This window comes from Diceros bicornis, chromosome 7, assembly GCF_020826845.1.
Source record: "Diceros bicornis minor isolate mBicDic1 chromosome 7, mDicBic1.mat.cur, whole genome shotgun sequence".
Lineage (NCBI taxonomy): Eukaryota > Metazoa > Chordata > Mammalia > Perissodactyla > Rhinocerotidae > Diceros > Diceros bicornis.
The window spans coordinates 79,302,072-79,329,622 of NC_080746.1; the positions used below are offsets into that span (position 1 = coordinate 79,302,072).

Consider the following 27,551-nt stretch of genomic DNA (forward strand, 5'->3'; position numbering starts at 1 on the left):
GTTGGGATGCTAAGTGTTGGGTCCACATCCTTCACTCCTCAGGCAGAACTGAGAGTTGTGAGTTCCCTCCCAATTGTATGTCCTGTGCTGGGGGATGGGTTTGTGGAGACAGTATGTCTTAGCCTTTCCTACCCATTTCAATGTGGGTTTTTTCTCATTTGCCAGATATGTAGGAGTCACTCAGCTAGTTTTTGTATTTCTTTTAGAGGGAATTGTTCTATGTGTAGTTGTAGATTTGATATGTCCATGGGAGGTGAGTTCAGAAGCCTCCTGTGTCACCATCTTGGACCAGAACCCAATCACTTCTACTTTTTTATTTTGGTGAGGAAGATTGGCCCTGAGCTAACACCTGTTGCCAATCTTTCTCTTTTTGCTTGAGGAAGATTAGCCCTGAGCTAAGATCTGTGCCCATCTTCCTCTATTTTGTATGTGGGTCACCACCACAGCAAGGCTTGGTGAGTGGTGTAGGTTCACAGCAGGGATCCAAACCTGCTCTGGGGAAGAGAGAGAATCCCCCTCCACCCTTTCCCTTAAGGTTCTTATGGCTGGCCAAATAATTAAAAGACAAGTTAGCAGGAGAAAATAACACCAAGTTTAATAACATGTATACATGGGAGAAACCAGGGAAACCGAGTTTCTCAACAAAATGGCAGAGATTCTCATCTTAAATATCATCTTTAGCTAAAGACAAAGGAGGATGTTGGGGGGCGGGGTAGTGGTTTGGGATTTCAGAGGGGAAGAAGACAATTTATATGGAGAGGGAAAGTCAGGCAATTCTTTACAGGGCCACCTATAGAGGATGTGGCTGGAAAGACAGAAATCATAGTAATCAAGAGTGTGTAGATTTAAGTCCTCTTCTTCTGTCTTGATAAGAGTTTCCAGAGATAAGGTCATCCCACCCTCTTCTTAGTACACAGAGGGAGATACCTTTACAAATGTAAATATTTGGTAAACAGAACTTTGAAAAGAATGGGCTTAGTGAGGACCCCGCCAGTCTGTCCATACCCAGAGTTAAATTTCTTTAGGCAATTAGTGGGGGAGGTCAATGTCCATCAGAGAAAATAATCAAGGTAAAGGGACATTTTGATTTCCCACACTGCGAACCTGGGCCACCGAAGCAGAGTGCGCCAAACTTAACCACTGTGCCACTGGGCCGGCCCTAACTTTTTTATCATTATAAATAATGCTGGAATAAAGATCTTTTTGTACTTGTACAACTATCTTCTAAAATAAATTATTAGTTGCTGAGGGGAATTATATTTACAATTTTAAATCTTTGCTATATATTTCCATATTGTCTTACGCAACCGTTGCACCAGTTTAAATTCCCGCAAGCATTGTATGGGTTTTCTTGTTTTCCAATCCTGGATAAGCTTAGGGATTGGCAGTTTTTTTGTCATTTACAGTTTATTAGATAAAAATGCTATCTTATTGTGGTTTTTATTTGCAGTTACTTAATTACAAGTCAAATTGAACATTTTTAATATTTATTGAACATTGACTTTCCTTGCCTTTTGAAGTGTTTGATTTTAATAATTTACAGTTGTTTTTATATAATAAACACAGTAACCCTTTGTCTGCCACATAAATTGCAAATATTTTTTCAAATGTCATTTGTATTTGAGCTTGTTCCTAGTCAATAGAAGTTTTAATTTATACGTACCTGGGTCATTAAACTTTCTATTATAGCTTTTTTGTTTCATGTGTTTCTTTAGAAAAATCTTCTCTACTCCAAGACAATGTAAGATGGTCATCCATATGTCTTTCAGAACTTTAATTGTTTCATTTTATTTCTACTTTAATGTAATTCCGCAAGTATTTTTTCAAGTTTCTGCCCTGGGAAAGGTCCTGTTCAGGACAATGGGGATTTAAATATGAACACACGTGGTCCTTGATGTTCAGGCACTTTTTCATTGTGTGTGCCTCCATGGTTATAATTGTTTATAAGCCAAGCTCATCACCAGATTGTATACTTCTTTAGGGCAGACACCATGGCTCTCATCTCCATAGTTCCAGGGTTAGGCATATGGTATGTATTCAAATATCAGTTGAATAAATGAATAATTTGGACTAACTGTATTCCTTCTTATATGTAAAAAAGGTCAAGTCCTACTTAGGCAAAGGCCTAAGGCAAAGGTCTCTAGTTTTTAGAAATCTTTTTTTCTGGAATACCTGAATCCTCTGATTCTTGTAGACTCATGTAATAACAAGAAATCCATAGACATCCTAGGAACAATTTTAGTTTTAGTACATGTCTTTTCTTTTTCCTTACAGCACTCTTTTTGCTTACTGTTTTATAGCGTCATTAACTTCTCTCACAACCCCATCTATGTTGGTCAGTTTTCTTATTTCTACTTCAAAATTGCAAACTTTGAGACAAAAGAGGTTGAACTGTTTAGTGCATTTAAACTTTTAGCAATTTATATTTAGAACATCCAATCTGTTGCATAGCCATGGTGACCAAATACTACTTCTAAAACTTATGGTAGTTATTCCCTTGTAATATAAATAAACAAGCAAATATTGAAGCACTGCTTAATTGTACTAGGCTCTTAAAACTTTGTTCTCCCTAGTAACAGTGTATCTACTGAGTGGATGAGTAAAGATATGAATAAATGAGTAAAAGCTCCTGCCTTGTGAAATTCACAATCAATATTAAATGAGAGAATAAATAAATAAATGAGTGAAATGTAATCTGTTGTTAAGGTCACAATCTAACTGGGGACAGAATCTAACACCTACTTTCATAGAAGTAAATTTTGAGCGCTGAGGGAGTGCAGAGGAGGAAGGAATTACTTCCTGACTAAAGGAATTGAGATAACTTTTATAGAAAACATGGAATTTGATTTGGATTTAAAAAAATGTATAGGATTGGGCCGGCCCCATGGCTTAGCAATTAAGTGCGCGTGCTCCGCTGCTGGGGGCCCGGGTTCGGATCCAGGGCGTGCACCAACTCACCGCTTCTCCGGCCATGCTGAGGCCACATCCCACACACAACAACTAGAAGAATGTGCAGCTATGACATGCAACTATCTGCTGGGGCTTTGGGGGAAAAAAAATAAATAAATAAAATTATTAAAAGAAAAATGTATAGGATTTTGATAGGGAAAAGGGTAGGAGATGTATTCCCAGGATAGAACAGTCTGGTTTGAGCATTAGCTTCCAATGGTCTATCCTCTGTGCCTTCGTTGTAATGAACGGTCACCAAGAGTCCCTTTAAGCTGAAGTTTTTTGCCGACATCATTTCCTCTGAGACATCATCGTTTTCCTCACAACTGCCTTCTTCATTTATGTCCGTAAGTTTGCCTTTGCCAAGTTCCTCTGGCTGTATATGTAGAGTCTCTTAAATGGCAACAATGTCAACATTCTCATAGTCATCTATTTCTTCTCTAATTCCACTTACGTTTGATTTGAATTACACTTCTAGCATTATCACTTTTCATTTCTTTGCTGCAGTTTCATTTTTATTGGCCCATTCCATCTTTTGATTATCCATTTTTGTAAAATGTCACATGGGTTTATCACAGGGAACCACAAATACATGCTTTACTGTCTGTACATGAACTGAAAAACAGATATGTGGTGTTCCATCACCAACAGCATTTAAGGACAGGAGGTGATTGGTCACTAATCATGATACACATCTGCTCCTTGTGTAGGGATTTGTGGACTGAAGAACTAGCAGCTAAGTTTGTACTTTATGCAAATGTTCACAGGTAATACACCATGGTAACTGAAATTTGAGTCATGTTGTTGGGGGACTGGTGTTATATAACTAATCCAGGGAAACTGAAATCCATACATATTAGAACCATGCAAAACAAGGACTGCCTGTATTTCCAAATGTTTGGAGGAATAAAAAAATGAGCCATCTCGTGTTCATGGACTGGAAGACTTAACATTATTAATATGTCCATACTACCCAAAGTGATCTAAATATTCAATGTGATCTCTATCAAAATCCCAAAGGCATTTTTTATAGAAATAGGAAAAACAACTTAAAAAATTCACATGGAATCACAAAAGACCCCAAATAACCAAAGCAATCTTGAGTAAGAAGAACAAAGCTGAAGACGTCATACTTCTTGATTTCAAAATATTTTACAAAACTGCAGTAATCAAAATGGTATGATACTGGCATAGAGACAGACATACAGACCAATGGAACAGAATAGAGTCCAGAAATAAATCCACATATGTATGGTTAACTAATCCTTGACAAGAGTTCCAAGAATACACAATAGGGAAAGGATAGTGTCTTCAGCAAATGGTGCTGGGAAAACTGGATATCCACATGCAAAAGAATGAAATTGGATCCTTATCTTACACTGTACATAAAAATCAACTCAAAAGTGTATTAAAAGACTTAAACATAAGACCTGAAACTGTTAAACTGCTAGAAGAAAATATAAGGGGAAAGCTTCATGATATTGGTCTTGGCAATGATTTCCTGGATATATCACCAAAGCCCAAAAAACAAAAACAAAAAGCTGGACTACATCAAACTAAAAAGCTGCTATGCAGGAAAGAAAACAGTCAACAGAGTGAAACAGCAATCCACAGAATGGCAGAAAATATTTGCAAATCATATGTCTGATGAGGAGTTGATCTCCAAAATATAGAAGAAACTCCTACAACTCAATGGTAAAAAAAACTAATAACCTGATTAAAAAATGGACAAAGGATTTGAATAGACATTTCTCCAGAGAAGATATCCAAATGGACAACAGTTATATGAAAAACTGCTTAATGTCACTACTTATCAGGGAAATGCAAATCAAAACCACAATGAGGTGTCATCTCACACCTGCCAGGATGGATGTTACGAAAACAACAAAAGACAAGTGTTGGTGAGGATGTGAAGAAGTATGATGGACTCTGGCACACTGTTGGTGGGAATGCTAAATGGTGCAGCTGGAAAGCAGTTCCTCAAAAGATTAAAAATACAATTACCATATGATCCAGCAATCCCACTTCTAGGTAATTACCCAAAATAATTGGAATCAGGATCTCGAAGAGATGTTAGCGCTCCTGTGTTCATTGCAGCACTCCCCACAATAACCAAGGTTTGTAAACAACCTAAATGTCCACTGACAGATGAGTGGATAAAGAAACCGTGGTACGTATTCCTCCCTTAGAAAGAAGAAATATATATATACTATTCACCCTTAAAAAGAAGGAAATTCTGCAATATGTGACAACACGGATGAACCTTGAAGACATTATGCTCGGTGGAAAATGCCAGTCATAGACAGAGAAATACTTCATAATTTCATTTATATGAAGTATCTAAAATAATCAAATTTTAGAATCAGAGAATGGAATGGAGGTTGGTGGGGCTGGGGGAGGGTGATGTGGGCAGTTACTAATCAATGGGCATATAGTTTCAGTTAAGCAAGATGAGTAAGCTCTAGAGATCTGTTGTACAGCTTTGTACCTTTAGTCAACAGTAACATATTGTAGACTTAAAATTTAAGAGAGTAGAGATCACGTTAACTGTTCTACCACAATAAAATAAAATTTTAAAAAAATGAGCAAAAGAAAACATATGCAAATGTATATGTGAGCAAATGAACAAATAACAAACTTTAGCAGTCAGGTGATATGTTTGCATTGAGAAGAAGCGATATTGGAAGGAGAGAGACCAGTTAGATGACTATAATGATACTTAAAGATGTAATTAAGACTTTAGTAACATACAGACAGAATCCATAATTCCTTACAATTATTTAAAAGGTAGGGAATGAGTCAGAGGATGCATTAAAATTTGAATCTTTCATGGGTGATAAAATTATGTTAATATTGATTGTGTTAGTATTTCATTCTTAGCTATATACCCAACAGAAAGGCATACATATGCCCACCAAAACACATATACAAGGATATTCACAGCAATGCTATTTGTAATAGCAAAAAGCTGGAAACAGCTCAAATGTCTATGAACCCAAGAATAGACAGACAAGATTGTAATTTACTTGTACAATGGGATACTATACAGCAATGAAAAATGAACTTTTGCTTCACACAGCAGCATGAATTCAGTTTACAAAAGAAGTTGAACCAAAACAGAAGTTGCCGCAAAACCTACCTGTTGTATGATGCTGTTTATGTAAAGTTGAAAGAGAGGCAAAACTATCCTATAATATTAGAAGCTAGGGGACTAGTTATATTTATGTCTCAGAAGAGTCATAAGGGAGGGTTTCTGGGGGTGCTGGTGATGTTCTATTTTTTGATACTGGTGCTTATTACATGAGTGTGTTTATTTTGTGAAAATTCTTTGAATTGTACAATTATGTTTTATGTACTTTTCTATAAATGTAAACTGATTACTTTTCAATCGAAATTTTATTAAAATTATATGTAATATATAATATATATGTGTGTGTGCATATATATATAGAGAGAGAGATTGTGCTGTGGAATGGCTCTTATGTTTTCTTTAAATTTCCCTAAGCCTGAGAAAGTGGTACAATTGCTTGAATGATTTCAGTAAAAGGCATGCAAACAAAACCTAGATGTTAGTAAAAAATTGTTTAAATATTACTTCACATTGTCTGAATGAAGAGAGACAGTAATGTGCCTAAAAAAATTTTTTCTTGCATGTACTGCTGTCTGAGAAATTAACTTGAATATTTGTGTATGAGTTATTTCAACATTATTACATGTATTATGCCAACATTAATCATTTTATTGTTTTATCATTCAACATAATAGTGACAGAACCATCATGCAGCCAAAATGATTTTTTAAAGTAGTAGAGAAAAACCCAGTTATTTTCATATTCACTTTATTTCTCCATCTCTTGATTATGTTTGTTTGTATACATTTCTTTGCCTGTAGTCACGTTGTTCTTGGAGTTTTGGAAACAGCGACAAGCCAGACTGGAATACGAGTGGGACCTGGTGGACTTTGAGGAGGAACAGCAGCAGCTTCAGCTAAGACCTGAATTTGAAGCTATGTGCAAACACAGGAAGATGAATGCAGTGACTAAGGTAGATTAGGAAACAGAAACGGGCAGCAATCTCAATGGACACACTGCTGTAGCTTGCCCCTCAAATAACAATGTGTATTTTAATTTGCCTTTAAAATATTCTCCAACATATAAGTCATATAAACTTCTTTACTTATTTCTAATATATATTTCAAATACGTAGAAAAGTAGATAGGAAAGTAAAATGAACCCCAGGATGGACCCATCACCCAGCTTCAATTAATGTTAATTCATGGGCAGTCTTGTTTCATACACCTGTTCCTCCTTGCCGCTAGATTATGTTGAAGCAAATACAAGGCATCATATTATGAAATACATAGTTTTAATACTAAGTGAAACAAAAGGAAAATGGAAAATAGTATATGTGCTGTGGGCTTTGCTTATAAATATATATACACATGGAAATGAGACTAAGTTAACATGCAAAAATTTAAACTGTATTGTGTGAAGATAGTGGGCTTATGAGTGATTGCTTTAGTAGACCAAATTTTATTCACCTAGTCCCTTTTAATTGATTAAAAAGGGAAGATCGTTGCACTGGTGTCTAGTGGGGGAAAGGTCAGATTTGGGGCTCTTTAACTGGCAAACCAGTTGTGTGTTGTTGACTGAGTAGTTTGACTTCTTGGACCTCATTTTTTCTCATGTGAAAATGGGACGGCACTTTGTCTTCCAAGACCAGACTCTTGGCTGCATATTCTTAGAGCCCCTACCTTTCCATAACCTGTAGTCACTGTGCTACCTGATGCTACTAAAGGGAGGGTAGAATGTGTCTCTAACAGTCTCTTCAGTAGAATTCCCTACTCTGTTCAGGACACCACTCTTGTGGTGTAATATTCAAAATTCTGTTCTTTAGGCATTCACTAAACCTTTACTAAATTGCATTGAAACATTACAAAAAGTTGAGTAAATGAATAAAGGAAAAAAACACCTCAGAAAACACATTAATAACTTGGGTTGCATTTTGAAATTAAGACAATATATTAGAAGAGAGATCGTCATAATGATGACATGATGTGTATCTATTCATATTTCATGAGATAAAAAAGAAAATAAAAGCAGGCCTCTAGGCCTTGCCAAAAATTGACATAAAAACAAGATGTACTGAATGTTTACATTTGAAACCAGTTGAAAAACAATATGTATTGATTGACAGTGAGTCGTGGACTTCACTTGGCTTTAATAGTTTTGAAATCAAGTTTTTTTGACTTACTTGCAGTGTTTTCTCAGTGGTCAGTACAACAAGAACTCTCGTGGCTGAGTGTGTTTAAGGAACACACACGTGCATGCATGGACACATATATTGGATACCCACATGCACACACATGTACACAATCACATATATGTATACATGCACACACATCCTGGGGTTCAATAGAGCTCTTGGACAGCCTACTCTGCCTGTTGAGTTCTGTTTGCATTCAGTCCCCCCTAAAATCCTTAAGATGTAAAATCTTATATTTTAGATAGAATTGCATGATTTAGATATCTGCTGACAGCTATTTTTTACCATATGGCAGTATTCTTTGGGGTAAGATTTAACTGCCTCTTGATATAGCTAAGAATGTCAACAGACATAATTAATATCTTCCATTAATGACTTAAAAAAGCATCAAGGTGGAAAAGCCTGGCCCCCTGAATTAGGTGGAGGAACACAATTAATCCTATAAATATAATGAAGGCCCCCTATTTAATACCATGTCAAGCAATTACAGAACAATGCAATTCATCTCAATTCAACTTAATTCTGTTGGAATAAAATTATAACATCATTAAAGCATGTCCACTCGAGTACCAGCCCTCAGGGGTTGACATGTTTCCTGTCTCCCAGGCCCTGAATACCACTCTAAATCAACACTCAGGAAATAGTGTGTCTGTCCTGCCTCATCTCGTGTGAAACGTCTCATCTGAGAGCCCGGGAGGTTTCTTCTTAAACGGGAGGAACCATTACTAGAATGTAGTTTTCCATGAGCTGTAGTGGACCCTTTGGGGAAGTTTCTACTTTAGGCGTTGTGATTTTGACCACTGCTTGGAGTCCCAACTTTGAGGGTAGATATTGAATTTTGCTGTGATTTCTTCAAAATTACAGGAGATGGAACCTTACATGCCTCTATGTAGTCGTATCCCATGGTACTTTCTATCAGGAGCCACGGTGACGTTATGGGTGAGCATTCTTTAAAAACTGTTATCATCTCTGACACGTAGTTGTGTTAGGATTTATCTCCACAGTTTCGTCTGCAGTAGCTCTCGAGTCCCTCCCTCCCCAGTCTGTTTATCTTGAGTGGAGCTCTTTTATAAAATAAACTGTAGTTTACATGAATGTGCCCTGACTGAACCTTGGGGAAAGAGCTGGAGGGAGAGAGGGGTGCTTTAGCTTAGAGCCTGTTCCTCCCCCTCTCCCAGCTCTTCGTTAATTAGGTGAGAACGTGAAACTTGAACAGTATAACAATTTGCAGACTCTTTGGTTAGTTTTTTAAAAATCATTAATTAATTAATTAATTTTATTTATTTTTCCCCAAAGCCCCAGTAGATAGTTGTACGTCATAGCTGCACATCCTTCTAGTTGCTGTATGTGGGACACGGCCTCAGCATGGCCGGACAAGTGGTGCGTTGGTGTGCGCCCAGGATCCGAACCCGGGCCGCCAGCAGCGGAGCGTGCTCACTTAACCGCTAAGCCATGGGGCCAGCCCCATTAATTTATTTTTATCTCTACTTCAAATAACTGCAAAAAATGAAAAAAAAAAAACGTATAACCAATAAAGATCATTCTCTTGCTGAGATAAACAGAAGAAAATGTTATTTCTCCTCCTTGAAGAATTTAATTAACATGTCCCATTGTGAGGGAGTCGGGTTTTCTCCATGCCTTTTATCTGATAGATTCTTCCATCACCATAATCTGTTTCCCACCCTCCCTTTTCCAAATTTGGGCCCTCCTACAGGTGGACTTTAATTTTAGGAAAGGCCATGTTACCCTCTGGCAGTTGAGCATGTTGAAGTGTAAATAACTAGCAACTGTAGGCTATAGTTTAATCTCACCAGTCCATATTGTCCCATAATTTTTTATCTTTAACATTTCTTGTTAAAAGTATTGATTTTTCTATTTTAAATGTGTGCTTTCTTAGATGATATAACAATCATTGAGGAGAGATGATAGAATAAAAGGGGGCAATAATCCATTTGGGGCCCTCCTTGAGAAATACTCTGGAGTGTGGTCCCAGAAAGATTATTCTACCTTTTATTTCCAGTAATCACTCAATCTGATTCAGTTCCTCAACCTGCAGAATAGAACTCTCCAATCGTTACTATAACACCATCCCTAGATCTTTGTGTTTCTGTAGTATGGGAAATGTATAAAGTTTATACAGAATCTATAGAAATATCTACACTATCAGGTGTGTCAGACTGCTAATGGCAACATTCTGAGAGGAAATGAAATAGAAGTTTCAAATGTATTTTTCTTGGGAAAGTAAGTGATGTTCACACTACATGTTTAACTACAACCTACAGCAGAGCTTGGCAAGCATTTTCTGCAAGAGGGCCAGATATATTTTAGGCTTTGTGGGCCACAGATAGTCTCTGGCGTGTGATCGCATAATTGTCTTTATTTATCTTTATGGCCTTTAAAAATGCAAGAAACATTCTTAAATCCGGGGCCATATAAGAACAGGTAAGGCCACGGGCAGGATTTGCCCTTCTGGCTAGAGGATGGGCAGTGAGTACGTTTCTCTTTTAGACTTACCCAGCTGCTACCATATGCCTCATCTCTAACCCTTTTACCTTACCATTATTCATTTCCTGCCATCTATGGGGTGAGAGGCTGACTTGGTTTGCTGTCCACGTCGGTGCTGCTAAACTTAATATATGAGCTGATGAGAGCAGTGTGTATCAGATATGTGTGCATCACAGAGACACAGGGACCACGGCGACCAATTCTTTGTTTCTCTTCCCCAGATGGCTCTTGTCATCGCGTGTATGGTAGCTGTGATTGTATACCGCCTGTCAGTCTTTGCGACATTTGCCAGCTTCATGGAAAGTGAAGCATCCTTAAAGCATGTCAAAAGTTTCCTCACTCCCCAGATAACGACATCACTTAGTGGGTCGTGCTTGAACTTCATGGTCATCTTGATCTTGAATTTCTTTTATGAAAAGATATCTGCCTGGATTACAAAAATGGGTAAGTTGGCCAAAGCATTAGTGTGACTCTGAAAAAGGGTTCCTACCAATGCTATGCATCCATTTTGGATCATCCCCCAGGGAGTTCATTTTTTAACGGCACATTTTAAGGCAGTTTTGCTCTATAGATGGACCCATAGCCTGGTGCTTCAGAATCCCCTAACAGCTACATTCAGGCCCGTGATAGTGCAAGCAGGAAGAAGAACTAAAAGGAAGAATTAGGACTCTGTAGATGTTTTTGAGTATTCTTGTCTTAATTCTCCCTTGATGGGGCTAGTTGAATCCTAAGAAATCCTCACTTTTCTCCAGGCAAGTAATTTTTATTTTGTGTGTGGTATTTAGAAGATATTTGATTTTGAAAACCATCATGAGAAAAACCGAACAATCAGCTTCTCCTGAATAAATCTAAAATTTTGTACTTCTCTTTTCAGTTGCCATGTGTTAGAACCTGGATTATTTTCTTTTTAAAATATTAAAATTTCTCCTAAGGCTGTGAGGGAAGGTGAGGGGTCACGGGTGACGGGGGAGATTCCCTCAGGGAGAGGCGCACGGAGCACTGGCCTGCCCCCGGCGTGTTGGAAATGAGATCAGACTCCGCGGGAGGCGTCAGCTTCTCTGAGCGCCCTCTCCAGGAGCCAAGCCCTCCTCTAGGTCTGTGCAGTGGCCTCGTGCCCCGTGGTGGGAAAAGAGCCCATTATTCACTCAGCACTGGGGTGAGCACTGGGAAGCAACTTTCGTTAAACACGATCCTCGAGTTTGGAGTTCTTTTCTCCCCGTTTTACTTTTCTTCTGCCACCAACAGCCAGAACAATCATAGCAGACAGCCCCTAGAAACAAAGCACCTAAAAAGTCACTTACATTCACATGAGAGTTTGTAGGAATGCAACTAAATTTCACTGAAATGGAGGAGTTGTCTGGTCTTTAGGATAATGTGTGTTACTATTCAGTATCACTGAAAATGTGATGGATTTGGCTGGATCAGCTCATGCTCTTGGGCAGTCATCAGCTCAGAGAAATACGCTCCCTTCCTCTTGTGTGCCTCACGATGCTCTGCTGTGGGGTCAAGAGAATCTCATATTTTCTTATCTTTAAAATTCATTAAATGACAGATCATGAGCACGCATTTTAAACAGAGGAGAGAGAAATGTGTGCTATTACTGCCACCATTCGCATGACATTGTTTTCAGAATTGATACAGCCATTTAATTCATGAGAGGAAATACAATTCTATTTGGAAATCATCCTCTGCCCTTGATGTGAGTTTACTTTGTTTAAACCTTATTGAAGACAGATGAGAGAGAGGTCTGATATGTTTACAGGACATCATGTCGTATATGGGGGTGAGTATGAGGCTCTTTAGTCTGATATCGGTTTGAATTCCATATTTCCAGTCAGATTCTGACTGGGTGACCACGGGCCAGTATTTCACCCCTCTGAATGTAATAATGACCACTTCCTAAGCTTCTCCAGAGATTAGATTAATACAAAGTCTCTAATAGAAAGCCTGGCACAAAGTAAATAGTCACTTAATATTGGTCTATGATGGCCGGAGTCGGGAGCATCTCAACAGGTTCTCAGAATAATGTGACTAGATGTCCGTTTGTCCCAGGAAGTATGAAATGTGAGGAGAAGCAGGAGACTGCATTATTAAACTGTGGTGTTTTTCACTTACCAGAAATTCCTCGAACTTACCAGGAGTATGAGAGCAGTCTTACCTTGAAAATGTTCCTGTTTCAGTTTGTAAATTTTTACTCGTCCTGCTTCTACGTAGCTTTCTTCAAAGGGAAGTTCGTGGGCTATCCTGGAAAATACACATATTTGTTCAACGTGTGGAGAAGTGAAGAGGTAAGAATTCTCTTGAGAGAGGAGGTTTGTGGCTTCAATAACTTGGTGTTAACTAAGTACCTTCTGTGTGCCCAGCGCTAACTCAGATGTTGTCAAGTTGCAAGAGACGTGTAAGACACTGATCCTGTGCACAGAAAGTATTAGTCTTAGAATCCTGTCATCTGATAGATTTTCCAGTTTCTTTTGGGCAAGAAGTTATATTGTGCCTACTGTTTGGTAGTAAAATATGAGCTGTTAAATGGGATAAGTAAGTTCTATATCCCTGAAGGCTTCCTGCAGAGGATGAATGATAGCTTTCTGGAGGTGTAGCAGAAAGGGCTCCACCATGGGTTGTAGAGTTAGACCAGATCAGTGGTTTCCAAACCTGCCTGTGCATCCAAATAAAGATTCAGAATTTCCTAAGAATGAGACCAGGAAATTCACAGCTGAATCTAATACGGCAGCCTGGCACTGGTCTGGGGTGCTGCTTGGAACTATTGAGCTAAATATCCCTTTAATATCCATTCCAACCCAAGTCTTCAGATTCTGATCTTCTGGTTTGGGATTTGTTTTGTTGCAAAAGTCCATCTTTCATCGTTCACTTTTTTTTTTCTCTTCTTGCTTCTGACTAGTGTGATCCTGGAGGCTGTCTAATAGAATTAACAACCCAGTTGACCATCATCATGACTGGGAAACAGATCTTTGGAAATGTTAAAGAAGCCATTTATCCGTATGTATGACTTACAAGTTTTTGCTTGATTTAAGTAACCATGAGAGATTTCCTCTGGAAGAAGATGGAATTCTTTGATTATCATGGTGCTTTTGTTAGCAAATGTTCTAGTCAATAAAAAAGCTTCCTTTTTAATCAACAGTCAAGAATGAATTAAGGTAATAGAGGCTTTTAAATGTGCATCTCGACTGCTTGAGTGAAATTGAAGGAAAGGTGATTATCCACCTCTCCTGTGAAGGTTCCACTGGGAAGTCTAAATGTTATCTCCTCTGTAGATTATTCTACATGGTGCATACTATTTCTCAAGATTACTAAACGTTGAACTCTGTAAAAAGATCTATGTGTTTCCTTAAAGTAATCCAACCTTATCATGATATATCATTTTTTATATAGTGTGGATTTAATTAGGTAATATTTTATGTAGGATTATTGCATTTATTTTCATGTATTAGATAAGCCCCTGTATTTCCTTTGTCATACATTTTCTACTGTAACCAATTTGTCATTTCCTTGAGTGTCCTTCTGAGTCTCATGACAACATGAAGGTTGGTAAATTACATAGAAAAAACGGTCCTATGATGACCCCCTCCTCCACACGCTCTTTAACAGAACTGTCTCTGAGTAAATATGCTTCCATGGGGAGAGTCAGGGTTGTCTTATTTTCTTAATCACCCCAATAAAGGACTTCTGACCTCAGCATGTGTTGTAAAAAGAACACTAGATTTTGGTTTGGATTTTAGCTGTAGTGATAGCTCTACTTGCTCTGTGATCTTAAGTTACTTAACTTCTCCTACTACCAGTTTCTAGATCTAACTCGCTGATTCTCTGACCCTTTTCTTTTTAACTCTATTTCATGTCTTTACTTTTATCAATTCCAACAGCCTGGTTCTGAATTGGTGGAGACGCCGAAAAGCTCGGACCAACTCTGAAAAGCTGTACAGTAGATGGGAGCAGGATCATGACCTTGAAACTTTTGGATCTCTTGGGCTATTCTATGAGTACTTAGAAACAGGTAATTTTCTACTAGTGTCTTGAAACACAGAGTCAGGCTGAGTAAAATTATTGTTTTTCCAGCTCTTAATATTTATTCCTGCTTTGCACATAGTAGGTGTTCAATAAATTATTGGATGATGGCTGAAAAGGTAGATGGATGAACATAGAAAAGATTGGTTCAGTATTTATATTCCTTACCAAAAAGAATGAAGAATGGCATTTACTTTCAAAACACCAATCTTAGAGATATTTTTCCTGTCAATTGAATGTCAATATTGTTGAACAAATAAAGTAAGGATGACTTTTTAACAGCTGTCTCAAATTAGCTTAAATAGCTCTTTCTCCTTGTTTGCCTCAGTGACAGCTCAGAGAGAGAATAAGTTGAAAAATATTTCCAGAGCCTGACATGCATTTAGTTTCAGGCTGGAAAGAAGGCTAAAAGCAGCTATGCAAAGAAAACCTAAGTTGAACACAAGAAATATATAAAGTATTCTAAGGATTGAACAGAGAAGAGATCTTGAGGTGAACTTTTAGGAGAAATAATGATGGGACTGCTTGTGTAGCCTACTCAGAGTGCTTCCTCTCAAGGGACCTCTGCTTCTCTGGTGGAATTAAGGAGGACAATTTTCTAAGCCCATAAAATCATGATGGAATGAATGAGATGATCTGAAATTATTACTGATTCTCCACTGCAATACATACATATGATACCTGGATTGAAATAGATCAATTTAGGACAAATAGAAAGAAGTCTGTTTTATATGGCTGGTTGTAAAATTAGATAGTCCTTGCTTTATGGAGTGATAAGGCTGTAATTTTTAATTAATTGTGTAAGTTTCAAATGAATTTGTACATAAATATGTCAAAGATAATCACTCAAATTAAAAAATGAAATCAAAATTTCATAACAAGATTACCATTTGTTGAGATACAACTAAGAGTTAATTTATTCTGGATGTTTTACATATATTATCTCTAATCTTGAAACTTTCTACAGAGTAGTCATTATTTACTGCATTTTATTTTAGAAGATACAGAAACTTGGATAGGTTAATTAATTTGCCATGGGCCACAGGATTTTAGATAAAGATCTGGGATTTGAACCTGGGAAATTCAAGCTGTTCCTACGTGACGCTTCCTCTTAATCTTCTCTCTCTTGGTTCAGTAGAGAAGTCAGGAAAGGAGGTGGTTTGTTGCCTTGGTTTAGTGATGACAAGACTGAGTCTTAGGAGGAAGTCTCATGAGAAGCTGAAATCCAGAAACACCCGAGATCCATCTAGAAATAGAGGACTTGTGGAGGATTCCTTCTTCCTTCCTTCCTTCAATGGAAAGCCGTCCCTGTGTCTCTGACTGTCCTCTCCTCACTCATGTGGGGAGCCCAGACTGCCAGCTGATGCAGTCTTTTCCCACAAGCATTGTGGGAAACAAAAGAACAAAAATGGGGAGAGAAGCCAGCTATGCAATTGTTAAGTCTTAAAGAGGAAAGAGAGTAAAACCTGTTTAGGAAAATGTCAGGGTAGTACAGTGGATCAGGAGTTTAACACATACCTCATTCCAGAAAAGGTATATTTCCTTTGCCCATATATAATTTATATATGTTTCTGATGCTTTAGATTATTTTCTGATTTATTCTCAAATATCTTGTTTAGCACTGCCTTTTCATCTGTTAGCTTCTTCAAATCTTGAATAACGCATTTGTTCATAAGGCTTGTAGTTGAGTACTTTTATATACCCAGCACGTGCTGGCTATTGGAAGCATCCAAATGAATCAGTCATTATCCCTGAGCTCAAAAAGTCCGTGGATTAGCAAGACAGAGAAGCTTGATTGCCTCACTAATGAGCCAATAACAGTGATGTAAAGGCTAGACCAGCATAGACCTAAACATAGCCCATAATAAAAGGCTGTGTTTTAAGAAGAATGAGTATATCTTATCTAACAAGAATGGATACTTTCTTCAGACAAGCAGATCTCAAAAGAAACAGCAAGGACGGAAGTGAGCTATGCATACCCAGTTTCTCCTTCCTATTGTAGCAAGCAAATAAGTCACTATGCTTCCCATGGGGAGAGGGGAGTTGGCAGATGAGAAGAGGCCTGGAGTGTTTTGCTGGTGTAGATCCCTCGAAAGTAAAGGAAGTGGCAAGAGTTGAGCAGAGTGTTCCCTCTTTTCCCTTCCACAATAATAAGTTTGTGAATTTTTCTTTTTTCCCTACAGTTATCCAGTTTGGATTTGTTACATTATTCGTGGCCTCTTTTCCTTTGGCTCCTCTTCTCGCTCTCTTGAATAACATTATAGAGATCCGAGTGGATGCCTGGAAACTTACTACTCAGTACAGGAGGCCTGTAGCTGCTAAAGCTCACAGCATAGGTGTTTGGCAAGACATTCTTTATGGAATGGCCGTCCTTTCTGTTGCAACTAATGTAAGTGGACCTATGTCGGTGGGGTGACTTTGTATTTTATTTTGTTTTCTTGGGGATGGGGAGATGTGAATGATGCTTTACTCAATCTTTATTTACATTGATTGTGGTGACAGTCCATAAAGATAAAACATCCCTAAACTTTTATGCACTAAACAACATAGAGAGATCTATGACATGCAGACTCTTAGAAATACAAGGAAAATTGTAAAATCACTCTCTTTAGAGTACTATAATAACAGTTTCATAGCACGTGACAAAGTAGACAGAAAATAAGTAATGGTATAAAGGGTTTGAATAATAGGATAAAAACTTGATTATACATAAAGCTATATACTACAAACAGAATACAGAACATTTACCTGTTATGTTTATGGAGCACTTATTAAAAAATGATAATAAAACTAAATTCCCCAAAGCAGAAATTTTACAGTGCAGATTTACCTACCCTGGTTTAAAAATTGAAGTTGATAATAAGATAGTCACAAAAGAAAATCTAACCACTAAACATTCACGCTTCTAAGTAAGCTTTATCATATAAAAAGAAACTGAAATTGAAATTATAGAGAGAGCTTAATTAAAATGAAACCTATAAGAATTAGCCAAAACCACAGTTACAGAAAAATTCATAGCAATAAATGCTTTCATTATTAAAAAACACTGAAAAACATGAGCTGAGCATATAACGTAAGAAACTAAGGAAAAAATGTAAAACTAATCAATAGAAAGTGGTAAGAATTAATAAAGATATTATCAGAAATAATCAAATTAGAAACCAAACAAAAAGCAATATAATTACTAAGTAAATCAAGAGTTGGTCTGTTGAAAAGACAAATGAAATAAGCAAAACTCTGAAAAACTCTAACAAGATAAGAAGAGTTATAAGGTACAAGTGAGAAAATTATGAGAGACTACTATGTACTCATATATTCCAAGAAATTTTTAAATCTATTTGAAATTGTCACTTTTTTAGAAAATAAAAACTGCCAAAATTATTCAGTAAGTTATAGAAAACCTAAATGGACCAGTAGCTGTAGAAGTAATATTAAAATTTTTAAAAATCTACCTCTAAAAATATAGATGGCAGAGCCAGATGGTTTTAAATTAACTTATCTAACCTAAAAGAAACATGCTATTTATACTGTTCCAGAGCTTAGGAAAGGATGACAAAATACCATTCCTACGGAATCAAATATTTGCTTGATTGCACTGAACTGTGGGAAATTTACCAGCACAGGGTCTTCTATCTCTCCATTCCCTCCTTGCCGGCCTTCTACACACACACACACACACACGCACGCACGCACGCACGCACGCACATATATAGTCACTGTCCTAGCCTGTCGAGTTGGTCCAGGCCAGTGAATTTGGTTAAGGAGAATAGAACTGTGCCATGAAACAACAAGAAATGTAAGAAAGTGGGCCAGCCTTGTGGCTTAGCGGTTAAGTGCGCGTGCTCCGCTACTGGCGGCCCGGGTGTGGATCCCGGGTGTGCACAACACACTGCTTGTCCAGCCATGCTGAGGCTGCGTCCCACATACAGGAACTAGAAGGATGTGCAACTATGACATACAACTATCTACTGGGGCTTTGGGGAGAAAAAAGGAGGAGGATTGGCAATAGATGTTAGTTCAGGGCCGGTCTTCCTCAGCAAAAAAAGAGGAGGATTGGCATGGATGTTAGCTCAGGGCTGATCTTCCTCTCAAAAAAAAAAAAAAAAGAAAGAAATGTAAGAAAGCAAGGCATGGTGGAAAGAGCATGGTAATTGGGGACAGATACTTTTAGGTTCAGTTTTCAACTTAGCCACTTTCTAGCTATGCAATTTGGAATACTAATCATACACTGTAAATGAAGTATTTCATCTTTTAGACCAAAGACTCATAGATTAACATGATTTGTAATAACATTTTAATCATTTTTCGTCCATATGGCATGTGGAACTGAAAGATACACAAATGGGACATTTTTAAAACTGGATTGTTAGCTCATGATCTCCCTCTTGCTTTGTCCTCTAGGCTTTTATTGTTGCATTTACATCAGACATCATTCCTCGTTTAGTTTACTACTATGCCTACTCAACAGATGACACCGAGCCCATGAAAGGATATGTCAATAACAGCCTGTCAACATTCCTGATAGCTGATTTTCCAAACCACACCGTGCCCTCGGAAAAACGAGACTTCACCACTTGCAGGTTTCCTCCTGTTTTCTTAGGTTTTAATTTTGCCCTTTAAATATATTTCTTAAGTTTGCCCTTTCCTTTATGTCTTACAATGTAAAGGATTTACTTGGAGCAGTAAAAATCCTGTATAGGGCTGGCCCCGTGGCTTAGCGGTTAAGTGCTCGCGCTCCGCTGCTGGCGGCCCGGGTTCGGATCCCGGGCACGCACCAACACACCGCTTCTCCGGCCATGCTGAGGCCACGTCCCACATACAGCAACTAGAAGGATGTGCAACTATGACATACAACTATCTACTGGGGCTTTGGGGGAAAAATAAATAAATAAATAAAATTATAAAAAAAAAAAATCCTGTATAAATGAAGTGCGTCAATTCTAGAATTCACACATTGTGTGATTCTGATTGGGAGAAGTCGAATGTCCAAAAGTAAGAGAAAATTATGGGTAAAGATAACGTCAGTTTTCAATTCTTTCTTACTTTCTAAATTTATTAGAAAGATTTCTCACTAAGAAATGCCCCAAGATCCCAAGCCACAATGGCATGATCCTACTGTATGTGCATTTAATCTACTTGAATTTAACTATATATCCTTGGAAAGAGATAGAGTGAGAAGGAGAGAAATAATAATACGATGAGTTCCCCAGCAATCCCACCTAAAGTGTTTCTTCCTTGCAGGGGGTGTGAAACTGGATTTGTGGACTTACTGTTTCTACTTTCAGTGTATCATGTACTGCAAGGACCTTTTTATTCTAGGATTTAAAGGTTATATGTCTATATGATCTTTATGTAATATATATAATTATATTTTATTACATATATATAATACATATATTAATGTATATATATATATTACATCACAGCCCCTTAACTTCACCCTTAAACCAACTGCTTCATCTGGGATTCCAACAAAGAAACAGAAAAGGGTTGCAAAACAGGTAGACAAAAGCATTGTTATATTCCGTATTCGCATATAGAGGAGTCATAGCATAGTGTCTAAGAGCATAGACACCTGTGTCCGATTCTTGATGTCATCATTTCCTAGCTGGACTAAATCTTTGAAGAACATCAACATCTAGCAACTTTGTAGAAAACAGTGAGATTACAGAGTTGAGCAATAAGAAAACTCCAGAAGGATGGTAAGGAAAACAAAAACAATGCAGTGTCAGATAAGCCAAGAGAAAATAGAGTTTCAAGAAAATAGAAATGGTCCACAATGTCAAGGCTTATCCTTGAAAGATGAAACAAGATGAGGATTAAAACATTCCTTCAGTTTAATGACAGGAAACGATTGGTTTTAGGGGAGTGATGGATAGAACCAAGTGTGTTAAGGAGTGAGAAGAGAGGGAAGGGAGACAGCCAGTTTTGCTAACTCTTGAGAAATTTACCTTTGAAGGGCAAGAGAGAGGTTTCACTGTGTCTCACAGCCTCACTTGAGCTACATCTATACTCTACATAAGTACCATATGGCCATGATTTTCATCTGTACAAGAAAGATGAATGTTTCACAATAGCAAGTATCTTCCTATGACTTGACTTTTGTGATCAACTAAAAGGGTCTTTCAAGGGAAATAATGGGAATTTATGCAAGGCCTCTCTTTTTGAAGTGATAGCTCACTTTTTGCATTTACTTGTATTTTTCAGGTACAGAGATTACAGATATCCTCCTGATCACGATCAGAAATATTTCCATAACATGCAGTACTGGCATGTCCTTGCTGCCAAGATGACCTTCATCATAGTTATGGAGGTAAGCCTCTCTTAACCTTCATTCCAGCTGGTCTCTGTCCTCCTTTTAGTCTTATTTCTAAAGGTATCTGCTCAACAGAAAAATTAGCGTTATCTCAATAAATTGTTTTGAAGTATTTGTTGTTGTAAAAAGCAACTTAGGGATATTTACAGTACAATGGATTGCCTGTTATTCACTTACTATTGTTGACTATAGCAAGGTGACAGAAAAGAAAAGAAAAAATATGGCCTCTTCCCCTGAGTTCAGGAACAGGGCAGACGACCCACTGATTTTACAGAATACCTGTTATATACTGTTCCAGAGGCTATAATAATAACCTCGTAACTTATTCACCCCCTGAAAAATGAATCTGGGACTCAGCAAATTTAGGTAGTTGGTTTAAAGATAATCAGCTAATGTTAGAGATGAGTTTCAATGCCAGCTGTCTCACTCCCAAGTCTCTGTCCACTGTGTTATGTCTGCTCCCGTGTGGAACATCTAGTATGGTTATGGATGTAATGCATGCAGTGAAAGAGAACAGATACAGAGGGGGCCACAAATTGAATGCTCCAGACCATCAGACGCGAAGGCCAGTGTGGGAGACAAGTAGATGGAAGGCACTTTCTCACTCTCCAGTAAAACCCAATAATAGACCAGTCAAATGCAGGCCACACAAATTCCAGTTAGTTTTTGTTCAATTTATTTTATTTTTATCAAGGTTATACATGTAAGTAATTTAAAAAGTTAGATAATTCTACATGATGAAAAAGGGAGCAGTCATGTAATATTCCTCCCTGTGTTTTTCCTCTCTCTCTCAGTTCTTTATGAACTTACTGCTCCTTCGTTCCCACATCTTCCATCAGAAGTTTGGATCACCTTTCACTCTCATAAATTGCACCAGAATTCTTTTGATTTTTTTGTTTTTCTTTATTTATTTTTCTTATTAATGTTTTTAATCGTCCCAGGCTCTGACTCACCATCATCCTGGAACTTCTCTTTACCTTCTCTTGTATTGAATACTATATTTTCTGAAATCTGTGTTTCTCCCGTTCTTAGATTACTAGCTTATTTTGATGAAGCACATCTTTCAGTAATTTTCTGAGGAAAATTATGGGCTTTCAATTTTTGAGACCTTGAATATTGAAAATTTCTTTTCTTTCTTCATAGATGATTAATCATTATAGAATTCAACATTGAAAGTCATTTTCCCTGAAAGTTTTTTTTTTTTGAGGAAGATTGGCCCTCAGCTAACATCTGTTGCCAGTCTTCCTCTTTTTGCTGAGGAAGACTAGCCCTGAGCTACGTTCTGTGCCCATCTTCCTCCACTTTGTATATGAGATGCCGCCACAGCATGGCTTGATGGGCAGTGCATAGGTGCACACCCGGGATTCAAACCAGTGAACCCCAGGCCGCTGAAGCGGAGCGGAGCGCACGAACTTAACCACTACACCACGGGGCTGACGCCCACTAAAAATTTTTTAACCAACCTTATTTAGGTATTCCTGAAATTTTTAAAGACATTGCTCTATTTTCTGTCAGCTTCCAGTGTTGTTATAAAATCCGCTGTCATTCTGATCCCCTAGTCTTTATGATCTTTTTACAAATCAATAAGCTTTAAGGATTCTCTCACTAGTCCTTCTTTTATGAAACTTCACAAGGCATTTCCTTGATTTTGGGCAACGTTCATTGTTCTGGACACTGAACCCCATGGATCTGAAAACATGCTTACCCTTCAAGTTGAGAAAATTGCCTGTGTTATTTCTTTGATAATTTCCTTCTTTTCTCTCTTCTGTGTTTCTGGGTCTTCTATTATTCATGTTATACTTCCTGTTTTGAAATTCTAACTATCCTTTATTCTCTCTACTATAAATGAATGGATTCACATCTTTCTCTTTTTATTCTACTATTCTTTTGCTCCCTTCATTACCTCTGTTTCCCCTTAGTTCCTATTTATGTGTTTCAGTCTTTTTCTTTCATATCAGAGACTTTTTTACATATTTGGTGGTTCTTGGCAATCTGCTTGTATATAAGAGTGAAGCAGTGAACGCTGATTATGATCTTCATGTGCATACAAGAGGAATGTCACTTGCATTTCATTGTAGGATGATAAGGTAGTAAAGGGACCTTTTTATTTGAGACCTACAAAATTTTGATATCTGTAGTTCTAATTTCACAGATTATTTTCCCAGAGAAAAATCTTCTAACCTCCAGTCTGTTGAACCATCTCATGGCTGCCTGTGTTCTGAGAGCTGAGCGAGGCAGAAGGAACTAGGGATCTCAGGATTCAGTGTGCTCAGTTCCACTCAGTTGCCCCGTTTTCAATATGGTGGCCCACCTCCATCCTCTGCTTCACTGGTGCCCCTGAGTCCACAGCTTTCTGTTTTAATTTCTGCAGAAAATTACTCAGCTGCTGCGAGGATGGGGTTGGAGAGAAGTAGTACCTGGATATGGATGGGAGAGGTTCTGAAAATTCAACTGCTCCTTATATAGATTTTTAACTAATCCTCTTGTTTTCAACTCCACCCACACTTATGTCTTCAAAGTCCTTAGGACATTCTTTCCTGTGCTTTTCTGATGATCTGAAACAAAATTGGCTTTTGTCTGGTTGGTTTCTACCATCACCATGTCACCAATTGCAAGTTTAGGTGCCAGCTTTCTTCACTCTTGACTCTGCTGGCACTCTTCCATCCGTCTTCTTTTTGTCTTTGTGAGTTACACCATTTTTTTACAATTCCATTACAAATGTTTTAGTAGGTTCTCAGGAAGGAGCATAGATAAAGAGTATATTCAATAAGCATGTTCAACAGGAATTTCTATAATTACATATTTTAGTGTATGTTTGTTTAATGTTGCTCTTTGTAGGAAAGTTCCAGGACAGGGACCAAACCTTCTTGCTGTTCCTGGGACCTGTTGTGTCAGCACAGCTTATTGAATGAATGAAATGACTCGTAAGAGCTTCCTGCTGGACATTTGACGATTCTAACAGTGTCTCTGATTTTCTTTTCTGTTTCCTCTAGCACGTTGTGTTTTTAGTTAAATTTTTGTTGGCCTGGATGATCCCTGATGTTCCAAAAGATGTTCTGGAGAGAATCAAGCGAGAAAAGTTAATGACTATCAAGATTCTCCATGACTTTGAGCTTAACAAATTAAAAGAGAACTTGAGAACTAATTATGGTGAATTTTCCAAGCAAGTCATGATTGAGGAAAACAAAGTATAGCCGGCTAAACCAACAATCTGATCAACATAATGAGAAGCAGCTGGTGACCTGTCTGGCTTCACAGTTTTCCCTGGGTTTAGGGCCAGAGGCCAGAAGCCATGTGTCAATTTTACTCCTTCTTTTTTTTTAACTCAAAGTTTTTGTACACTTTTATAGAGGCCAACTTTGTGAGGTTGGAAGAGTACCACTTGTCTGCTCCATGGGCAGGGCCCTCCCAGATATTGTTTTCTGGGCTTCTGTAAGTGATTGTTAAAAGTGCATGTGGAATCACAATATTGGAAAATCATGGAATGTTGCAGCTTAGAATTAAACACTGGACTTGGGCTGTCCTAACCCCTTCCAGTGCATCTGCACATTTTCATGGTCTTCTGTGGGGTTGTTTTATATCTTCTTCCCATCAAGAACAATGTTGGGACGAAAAAAAGGAAGTCAGGAGGCCTAGTGAGCCATCTATATCCTGCCATTTTAGACTATGCAAATGGAAAACCAAAATCAGTTGACATAAGGAAACTCACATATTAATAAAATATTGGGTAAATATCATGGCAGGGGTTTGTTCCTGAAATCATCCTGAATAAGTTAAACTTCCCTCAGAATCCCAGATAGTCCTTCCAGGTAAATGCAGAGTTGATTTTTCAAGAGACTGAATGCTTGGATTTCAACAAAAGACTAACAACTCAGTTCTTTAAAGATAACATCTTGGTAACAGTAGTTTCAAGACTGGATTGTCTTATCTGGAAAATAGCATTAAGAACTTGTTAGATTGTTTCAGGTCTTCAAGTAAATGAAAGATATTATAGAGAAATAAATGTGTCTTCTTAGTAGTTAACAAATGCAAGACAATGTATATTGATTAATTTATTGAGCTTAATCTAAAAAAATCGTTGAATTATTCTTAAAAATCATTTTTCTTCTACAATGCCTATTTTGCATCATGAAGCCTGTTTGAGCATTAGTTATTTGTATAAGTTAGGTACAAGTTGTTTATGAAATTTGATCTCTTTGTTTAAAGCGATCTCAAATCCTTTAGTGAGTTGACAATCTTTTCTGTTGATGCATCGCTTCTCAGTGCCTTGTTTCTATGCCTTTGACATACAAGAAGTGGTATTGTTGGCTGTTAATATGGTGTGATGTAACATCTCACATGTGAGCTTGTTTTCGAGAAATTATCAGTTTAACATCAATCACAGAGTTTAACACCAAAAGTGGATAAACCAATTAAGAATGAAGTGATGGATTTGATAGCTAAGTGAAAAAAAATATTTGTTGAATTATTTCTCTCATTCTTAGGCCTGTGGCACATGAACACCAGTTCTTGTTCTTCTTTCTCTTAAAACAATACTTCTTATGTATTTTTAACACTTCAGAGCGAGAGATACACGTTCAGTTATATAGTATTTGAGTCTCTAGTTTCAAATTATACTTCAGTTCCAAAAGGATAGTGTGTTTTTAATTGCACACAAAAGAAGAAAGTTTATCACAAGATTTTTTCTTTTAAAGTTGTGTTTCATTATTTGAGGCTAATACATTTTTGTGGAATTGCCAGTATTAAGTATATGGCAGGTAGTATTAACTAATGATCAATAGTAAGCATTTAGAACTGAGGATTATGAATTTTATAAGACCATGAGACAGTTACCCCAATATTGGTAGTAATGATTTGTCATCCACTGGGTAGATTTTATGAACATTTTTGTGTAATTTGAAATTATCTCATTATTGAAGAATGATTTCACATGCAGAGGAGATCTAGTTCTTGCTTGAGAAAACAAGTCCGTGTTAGTATGAAATGAGCCACGGAGGCAGTATCTTTGGCTCGTCAGATCAAACTCTGTGTTACTGCGATGTTGTACGTTGCACACAGCTCATATTGCTTCCTTCCTGGGTGCTAATAAAAATAAGGAAGAGCGTGAAATTGATTTCCTGGACATAAGCTTTAATATTTATGGCTGAACAACATTATATAGAGAGCTAGATTGTAAGATAAATAAAGACAAATTTAACTCACAAAGTTATCTGTATACCGCAACCCTAAAACAAACCAACTCAAGTGTCGAGTTTCTAGGATGTATGGAGAAACTAGCAGGGAACAAATAGTTTTTAAGAAAAGTAAATAGTTCCTATGATTGGTAGATATTTTCCTTTCAAAATGTGATTGACAAATACTTTGTATTCACGTTATAATTTTCTACCAAGAAGTTTCTCCTTGTTTCACAAATTTTAAAATGAAATACAAGTATCCCGCACTTTCCTAAAAACTTGCTAACCAAAATCTGAAGCCAAATTGATTCAGATAGATTTGTCTTATCTACTTAAACCCATCGGTTATTATGGGAGGGCTGAATCAAGAGCACCTGACTACCAAATGTAAGTTGATATTTATCAGCATGGCAGATGTTTTTATCATCTAATCAAACTCATAATTATTTTTTGCAGAAATGTTCCAAGAAACATTTGAGATTTTATTTGAAATAATTTTAAGCCAAAAAATATAAAACTCTTTTTAGATGTGCTCACTAATTGTTGCCTTCATCAGTTTTTCTTTGCCCACAAGACGCAGAATCCACTTCAGAACATTTATGTTAGGGGAATCCATCAAGAAGGGAGTATCTTAGTTAAACGGAATGCTGTCTTATTTTTGCTGCATCTCATGACTCCTCCTGGATGTAACCTTCTTTTAACGAAATCATTAAGCAAGTTATCAAAGAGAAGGAGAAGGGAAGAAGACGACGATACGGAAGAGCAGCGCACCTGGCCTGGTGGCATAGTGGTTAAGTTCAACTGCTCCACTTCAGCTGCCCAGGGTTCCTGGGTTTGGATCCTGGGCACGGACCTACACACTGCTCATCAAGCCATGCTGTGGCAGCGTCCCATATACAAAATAGAGGAAGATTGGCACAGATGTTAGCTCAGTGACCATCTTCCTCACCAAAAAAAAAAAAAAAAAAAAGAGCAGGGACAGAGGAAGAAGAGAGAAAAGGTCTCCCCTTATGAACCCAGGGAATGCTTCTGTGGGGAGAGAGGTGTTGTGAGGCTGCATGCTGCACCTGTGGGGTGAGGAAGTGTCTTTCCTAAGCCCTCTAATGAAGTGAGAGAAAAGGCAAAGGAATTTCAAGTTGAAAACTATTATGTGTCAGAAGTACAACCTGGATTCCCAAGTGCTTTTGTGGTGTCGAATGCTGTGTGTAGCCCTGGACCCCTGTGGACTGACTCCAGCTGAGGGTGAGGCATTGGTACTGCTCCTTCAAAAGGACAATTGATTGTTTTGAAAGAACCTGTATAATAGTTGTTTTTAATTAGTAG

General features: G+C 37.6%; 1 protein-coding gene across 1 annotated transcript in view; it reads left to right on the forward strand.

The window, feature by feature from the left end:
* The window catches only part of ANO5 (anoctamin 5), a 101,186-nt gene extending 74,132 nt beyond the window's left edge, over positions 1-27,054 (forward strand). Inside the window, exons 12-21 of the mRNA XM_058546148.1 lie at positions 6,841-6,992; positions 9,078-9,152; positions 10,940-11,162; positions 12,837-13,006; positions 13,618-13,715; positions 14,597-14,727; positions 16,922-17,127; positions 19,140-19,318; positions 20,946-21,051; positions 24,048-27,054. Coding sequence (XP_058402131.1) covers positions 6,841-6,992; positions 9,078-9,152; positions 10,940-11,162; positions 12,837-13,006; positions 13,618-13,715; positions 14,597-14,727; positions 16,922-17,127; positions 19,140-19,318; positions 20,946-21,051; positions 24,048-24,248 — 1,541 coding nt within the window. The 3' untranslated portion in view covers positions 24,249-27,054. The remainder of the gene's footprint in view (positions 1-6,840; positions 6,993-9,077; positions 9,153-10,939; positions 11,163-12,836; positions 13,007-13,617; positions 13,716-14,596; positions 14,728-16,921; positions 17,128-19,139; positions 19,319-20,945; positions 21,052-24,047) is intronic.
* Positions 27,055-27,551: the final 497 nt, after the last annotated feature.